The 7,559-nt window shown below is 45.5% G+C and overlaps 1 protein-coding gene across 1 annotated transcript; it reads left to right on the forward strand.

Moving 5' to 3' along the window:
- Positions 1-458: 458 nt before the first annotated feature.
- Positions 459-6,657, forward strand: VMAC (vimentin type intermediate filament associated coiled-coil protein). The gene is made up of 2 exons (XM_066598592.1): positions 459-948; positions 5,535-6,657. The coding sequence occupies exons 1-2, from the start codon at positions 779-781 to the stop codon at positions 5,842-5,844; spliced, it is 480 nt and encodes a 159-aa protein (XP_066454689.1). The 5' UTR covers positions 459-778; the 3' UTR covers positions 5,845-6,657.
- Positions 6,658-7,559: the final 902 nt, after the last annotated feature.

Below are 7,559 nucleotides of genomic sequence, written 5' to 3' on the forward strand. Positions count from 1 at the left end.
TACTGTGTGTAAAGCAAGGGAAAACTAACAAAGTTTGGTACAGTGTTCGCCAGTAGAGCAAAATGTGATTGTTCTCAGCAACATTGTAGATATGATACTTTTTAATGGCTCGCTATAACAGCATGTATTTTTGTTAGCCATTAAAAGTTATGGTATCTACAAGATTACTTGGTTTCTCTTACTGAAAACAATCACATTTAAATCAATGAACACACACAAGCATGCAACTCTGCCCCTCCCTTCTGAAAGAATATGCATTACTACTATTACTACTACTATTACTACTACTACTGTAATGCTGCAGTCAGTATCAGTTCTGCACACAATTCCGGCTGCACAGTGAGCCGTGGGCACGATAGAGTTAATATGGCACGTAGTCTCAGCATCAGCCCAGCACAGCCAATAAGAAGATCGTGCCCGCCCTCTAGTGTTCATCCAATCTCCTCCTGGCACCGGAAGCTTCCTGTATCGACAGCTGCTGCTGAAAGTTAATATGTAACTTTTTTGCTTATTTGCTCCAGTCATTGGCTACTGGTACTTGGGCTCACTGAGAGTTGATTGTGCCACCTTCACCAAGCATCAGCTTCCGACCAGCAAACAGCTGTATCAACACTTCCATGCTGGACCGCAGAGCTTGCGCTCCATTGACAAGTAACTATTCGCTGTCATTGTGAATGGACAGTACAGTGACCCACAATGACAGCAGAAGATCCTTCAACCTGATCCTCACTGGGGATTGCTCCTGCTTCATGGATCTGGCCTACGAAGCTTGAAAGATATGTCTGCATTAAGCACAGTTCAGATTAAGGAAGCTAATGCCCACCTGGCAGCATTACATCACCGAGTGGCAGAGCTGGAGGGCACAGTAAGAGAGCAAGCTGAAAGCCTTATCCGGAAAGATGAGCAGTACCAGGCTTCTATAAGGGACATGGTGGATGCCAAAGACAGGTCAGTGTCCTGTATAGGGGGATTCAGAAAGAATGGTGCAGAAGTAAAGCGGACTTATTCAGATATGAAATGACATACAACAGACAGAATGACTCTTCAAGTTTTTATTGCACCTTACAGATGTTCGATGTTGACCCCTTTGACCTAAAGCGTCACATTTCCACTGTAGTGTAAATGATAGAGGATATACAGGAACGTGTCGGGCAGAACTGAACTACAGGCATCTACCGTGTCCCCAGCAGCGCCCACATCAAACATCTGTAAGGTGCAGTTAAAACTTGCAGAGTTCTCCTATCTTTTCATGTCATTCTGGTTGTTGTAGGTCAATTCATCTATGAAGAAATCATTTTTACTGTTGCACCGTTCTTTTTATACTATGCACAGCAATGCACAAGCCTCTCTGTACCTAAGGGCTTAAACAGACAAACGTGCTTGTGCAGGTCTTTGTGCACGTGATTCTCACGCCCGTAAAACGTGACGAAGCGAAGCCATTGATTTCAAGCTATGGCAAGCTGCTGCAGAAGTTTATGGCCGAGTAAAAAAATCAAGAGGGTGGGTGTGTGACTGCGTAAAACGCAGGAAAAAGAAGACGGCTGCCCCTAATTTGGATATTCCATTGCACGGAAAGAGAGTAACACGCGCGCATGTGAACTGGCATTTAGAGCTCCGAAATTGCCTTACACTGCGTTGGCATGCTCGTATCAGCCTGTTTAGTGCCATCTCCAAACCTTGTTAATGCTCAAATACGCTCTGTTGTGGCGAGTGTATTTACACACTCATCTGTGGAAGCCCTAATTTCAGACTTATTTCTGCTGTGCCTTGCGTGCCCACAGACTGCGGCTGTGCTGGTAAAACAACCTGCCTAGAGGTAGGAGTACAGCAGGGCACTCCTCTTATGCCACACCTGCTACTATTACTGACGTGTCTGTGCCCTTCTCATACTTACCTAGAATCATTCTCATACAGCTGGCGAAGTAAAGAATGCCGATACCCTATATAGCATCCGTATTGTATGACCCTTAGGGCTGGAGTATTTTCTGTCCGTGTGCTAGCCGTATGTTTCAGTGACTGAATACAGACAGAACACGTACCCATTAAAGTAAATTGATGTATACATACATCCAAGGTCGTGTGTAAGAAAAAAATCACAGCAGGTCCTATTTTGGTTTGTATTAATGGACCAAAATTGCGCATGATAGTCTATGGGAGCATAAAAAACTGTAGCAAACATGGATGTTACATGCATGTGCACCGTCTTTTATGCATGTTAGGGCTTATTCAGATGACCTTATGCACAGCAAAGAGTATTTGCACATGAACAAGGTTGGATGAGTTAGATTTGTAAACAATGGGGCTGCAATTTGTTTGCATCACGGTGTCATGTATATGGCCCCTTTCAAATGAACAGGGTGCATATTTGGGCGTGACTTGTGCATCTCACAACGCACAAATCTCGCACGATTTTCACGCCAGTGTGAAGGCGGCCTAAGGGCTTATTTAGACGACCGTATATATTGGCTCGGTTTTCACGCCGAGCCGATATACGGTGTCCTTGCCTGCAGGGGGGGGGGGGGAGAATGGAAGAGCCAGGAGCAGGAACTGAGCTCCCACCCCTTCCCCGCACCTTGCCACTATTTGCAATGGGAGGGGTGGGATGGGGTGGAGCTAGGAGCCGGTACTTAGCTTCGCCCCCGTCTCACCCCTCCTATTGCAAATGGTGGAGAGGGGGCGGGAGCTCAGTTCCTGCTCCTGGCTCTTCCATCCTCCTCCCCCTGCAGACAAGGACATCGTATATCGGCTCGGCGTGAAAACCGAGCCGATATACAGTCGTCTGAAATAGCCCTAAGGGTGGTTTCACATCTGCATTGGGGATCCCACGTTTTCTGCTCCATTCAGGTAGCAGGAAAGGGGAATCCCCGTGGTCAAATGTCTCTTTCTCTGGACAGAACCGAACACCGTCGGACGGATGCCATTGACTATAATGGGGTCCGTCTGCTTTCTGCTTAGTTGCCCAACATTTGGACAGAAGAAAAAGCACTGCATGCAGCGCTTTTTCTTCTGGTATTTTGAGCCGGATCAACAACAGAACCTGCAACAGAGCCGAAGGTCCCAACGCGGATGTGAATCCGGCCTAACACCAGCATGGTTGATATCACTGTATACAGGAGATGTATATACTTGTCCCTGTAAACAGTGACTAGGCTGATATAACCTGGGTAACTCCTGTATATAATTGCACACAATTAAAAAAATGCATCAAAAACCTGCATGTATTGTGTAAATCCACATACAGTTTCTTAAAAATACGTGGTCTTTGAATACCAAATGCAGAAGTAGGTCGTAAGCACAAAACGCAGTGTGGTAGCATTTTATCACTGTGGAGCCGCTGGTGACCTGTCCTATCGCTCCATATGGCAGCATATCTCACACTCGCTGGCATGCGCAGTCTACCTGTTTTGTTTTTTATATTTCCCGTGCGCGTGACACATCCTTTCTGTGGATTAAAAGGCTAATTAGCATAATAAGGTCCACATGTGTTCTTTCCCCACATTTTGCACAGTGTTTCCTTGCGTATTTGCGCACCTTCCATACAATTCTAGGGGCCTTTGCTGCGCAAAACGCCAGAAAAAAGAGCAGGTCCTACTTTTTCCCATGCACGTGAAATGCTTAATCGCTGCGGGCAATGTGCAATGGAAAACCTACAGCAATTATGCTGGAAAACCCCAGTGGCCAAATCCACACCTAAACGATCCACCCCTTGTCTTGCCAATCTCCTACAGTATTTAAAGGGGATGTACCAAAATTGCAAGTCATCCTCTATGCACAGGATAGGGGATAATCTGCTGATCGGAGGGATCTCCACATGGCTTGTACTGTAAATACAAAATCTGCTGCAGTAATTCCGCAGCATTTACAGATCGTAAATCGTAAAATGTTGTACTGAGCCTCCATTGATTTCAATGGGGCTTCTCAGATGACTGTTTTAGAAACGCTGCGCTAAATGAACGCCGTCTGCTCTATTTTAGTGCGTTTCAGCGCTTTTTAATGCACCTCATCACCCATTGCAGTGATGGGGTGCGTTAAAAATGCTGTTCCAAAACGCTATAAATGCTACGTTTAAAAATGCTGTGTTTTTACAAGCGCCTGTGTGAGGGTGTTTTCGAACAGCATTCTCGTATGGCGTTTTTAAACGTGTTCGACAGCATTTTTTAACACACCACATCATTGCAATGGGAGATGAGGTGTGTTAAAAATCGGTGAAACGCACTAAAATAGAGCAGACAGTGATCGAAAATCGCGGTGTTAGAAATGCTGTGCTCAAACGCTCGTCTGTGAAACCCCATTAAAAATCATTCAAACGCTGCGCTAAATTCTGCAAAGAAACAGGGCCTATTTACACACACAGGTAATCTTTTAAAAGATTGGAAGATCAGCGATCGTTTTGCATAAAGTACTAATAGGCACTAATTACTATTATTTATTATCTATATTTCCCAGTTACCTAGTTCCTGCCTCCTGGTCCTGACCCCGCCCCTTTTCCTGAGTGCACTTCCTATATAGGCCTAGCCCTGCCACTCTTTCAGTGCGTGATTATTGTGTTCCACTACCTTGATCAAGCCCCTCTTCCTCCTGCTCCTCTACAAGCATACTGATATCTCATGCTGCTAACCTTTGGCTTCCATTGACTATGCTTTCATCTCATCCATTTGTACTGCATACCGATACCCCCTGCTACTGACTTTTGGCTTCCATTGACTACCCTTCCGTTTCATCCATTTGTACTGCATACCATGACTTCCTGATAACGACTCTCAGCTATGCTGACTACTCTCCTGTGACCGGCTTGGGCTACTACATCTGCGGCTCCATTCCAGCATCGGTAAGACACAGGCTCACTATAAAAGCCTGACCCTGACACTCCTCCACTGTGAGATTATTGTGCTCTATTGCCTTGATCAAGCATCTTCTCCTAAACCTGCTCCTCTACTGCAAACTGTGATTATCTGTTACCGACCTCTGGCTTCCCCCCTGACTGCGTTACCCGCCTCATCCATTGTACTGCATACCAAGACTTCCCGTTGCTGACTCCTGGCTTTCCACCTAACTACTTTCCGGATCTGCGGCTGCTACATTGGAGGCTCCACCTTAGTGTCTGAACCCATACACCTAAGAAGAACCTGTCCATGCAAATGAAGGGGACTATGAAAAAATGAGGATAGAGTCAGCGATGGTCATGGTGGCATTGTTGTGTAGCCAGACTTTATCCCATGACAGGTTCTCTTTAAGCAGATATTCTAAGATATTAAGCTAAGGCATAATATATCTATAGGACTGATCAATTGGGTCCAACAGCCTGGACCCCCAATCATTTTCCCTGCCCACTCGGCAATGTTCCTGGCTACCCACTATACAGTGAACTACAAAAAGCCGATTCAGCTTAGTTGCGGTCTCAGTGATGTGCCATAACATTCAAAGATAGAAATATCATGTAATTTGAACTTGTTTTTGAATTTCTATCAGTCCACACAGTTATACATCTCCCCCCAACGTACTAAACTGACCTTTTTCTGTTCCCATTTTGATAGAGATATTGCAGAGCTTCAGAAGAGATTAACACAATCTGAAGAGGAAATGCAAAGGTTAAAAGCCTCCATCAAGGATAAAGACCGGGATGTAGAGCGCCTTCGACACCAGAGTCGAATTCTGGCCCAAATATGTCACAGCCGGCCACTTTTGAATGCTTTAGTATCACTTATGGCTGAAGCAGAAGGAATACCTTGTTTACCTAATGTGGAACAATGCAATGGTCTCTCAAGCGTTCCAGACTATGCTCATAGTGAGGAAGACCTTGAAGACTCAGATATAGACAGAACACTTTTTGGGACCACTGTATAAGGAGAAATATGTTACATATAATATATAATGTTCTTTTTTTTAAGTCTAAAGGTATTCTTATATATTTTTATATTTACATGTTACCTGGGGATGAGGATTTGTTTAACACAATTATGAGGTTTCTTATGCTCCAACACATTATTTTATCAATCTTATGCTGTAAACTAAGGCTGGGCTCACACAAGTGGGTCGGATTCCACGAGTGTATATTCGCAGCGGAAGACCTGCGTATGACCGCGGAAGCGAAATGCATACGGTCATGTATCTGGGTTTTTGTTTCCACATGTATGTCTGTGGATGTGCAGCTGAAGAAAGAACGCAAGCAAGGAATGACATCAGGAAGTTGCCAAACCCTTTGGAAAACCCCTTTTTGCTCAGGTGACCGCCCAGGCAACATTTTCATTTGCTTCTGTCATTTTGAGAGCTGTTAGCTTTGCTCTTCAGAACGGGATACTGCTCTCTTAGCTTGGCAGGTTTATACTACTTTTTTTCAAAGTAGTATAAACCACTTTCACAAAAAAAAGAAAAAAACACTTATTCCTGTGGAGCCTAGAAGAATAAGCAGAGGTTGCAGACAGCGGTCTGAATGGTGTGTTGCTCCCCAGACTCTGTCCTGCATTGTCTGCCCACAAATTCCTGCTTCCCTTATACCATTTATTATCTGGTCTCCTAGCATGGTGCATACGAATCTGCGACCATACGCAATGTAGTTTTCGACTGTGATTCCGAATGCATTCAGAATAGAGATTAGTGAGCATACTCGCTAAGGGCAATTGCTCGAGCGAGCATTGCCCTTAGCGAGTACCTGCCCGCTCGAGAGACAAGGTTCGGGTGCCGGCGCAGGGGAGCGGTGAGTTGCAGCAGTCAGCAGGGGGGTGCGGGGGGGGGGGGGGGGAGAGAGGGGGAGAGAGATCTCCCCTCCGTTCCTCCCCGCTCTCCCCTGCAGCTTCCTGCCCGCCGCCGTCACCCGAACCTTGTCTCTCGAGCGGGCAGGTACTCGCTAAGGGCAATGCTCGCTCGAGCAATTGCCCTTAGCGAGTATGCTCGCTCATCTCTAATTCAGAAAGATCAATGGAGCCCATACACATGGAATCCATGAAAAAAATATAGCATGCTGCGATTCTTCTTTCATTCACGGAATCAGCAATTCCTGGCTGCAAATGTAAGCGAAACTACAAAAGTCATTGAATTTATTAGGCCGTATATCATACACGCAGACAGCGATCACGGAATCCGCAATTCAAATCCACCTGTGTGAGCCAGACCTTAGTCCTGAGATTGAGATGATTTCTAAAGTGATTTGTGCTTCATAGACACTGTTGTTACATTTCCCCACTTATACCCCTTGTGTTTTTGGATTCTGAATTTTGGATGATAATCCTTATGCAAATCCAGCTATTTCAGTGGGACCAGCCCACCATCTAATATGTATGGGGGCTTCCTGATTCTCTCCTGACAGCAGATATCAGGGGAAAGAAGGGTTGGGCGTATTTGATTTCAACATGCCCAATGTGTTTGTTCTCAGGGAAGGTAAGCCATCCCCAGAGTAGTGTGGCAATGGGTTACACGCCATCCCCTCACTGAGGACACATCCACACTTGGCCAACCTGAGCATGAATAGGGATGGGGATGGCGAAAGGGGTGGTTCGGGAAGAACAGTTGCTAGCCAAATAAGTGTTTGACTCAAAGCTATTTTTTTGGAAGCGTATGGCCGG

Source organism: Eleutherodactylus coqui, chromosome 4, assembly GCF_035609145.1.
Source record: "Eleutherodactylus coqui strain aEleCoq1 chromosome 4, aEleCoq1.hap1, whole genome shotgun sequence".
Classification (NCBI taxonomy): domain Eukaryota; kingdom Metazoa; phylum Chordata; class Amphibia; order Anura; family Eleutherodactylidae; genus Eleutherodactylus; species Eleutherodactylus coqui.

Coding starts and splice junctions, on each gene's coding strand:
- VMAC (XM_066598592.1), top strand. CDS start 779: ATGTCTGCATTAAGCACAGTTCAGATTAAGGAAGCTAATGCCCACCTG. Junction 949..5,534: donor ATGGTGGATGCCAAAGACAG/GTCAGTGTCCTG, acceptor CCATTTTGATAG/AGATATTGCAGAGCTTCAGA.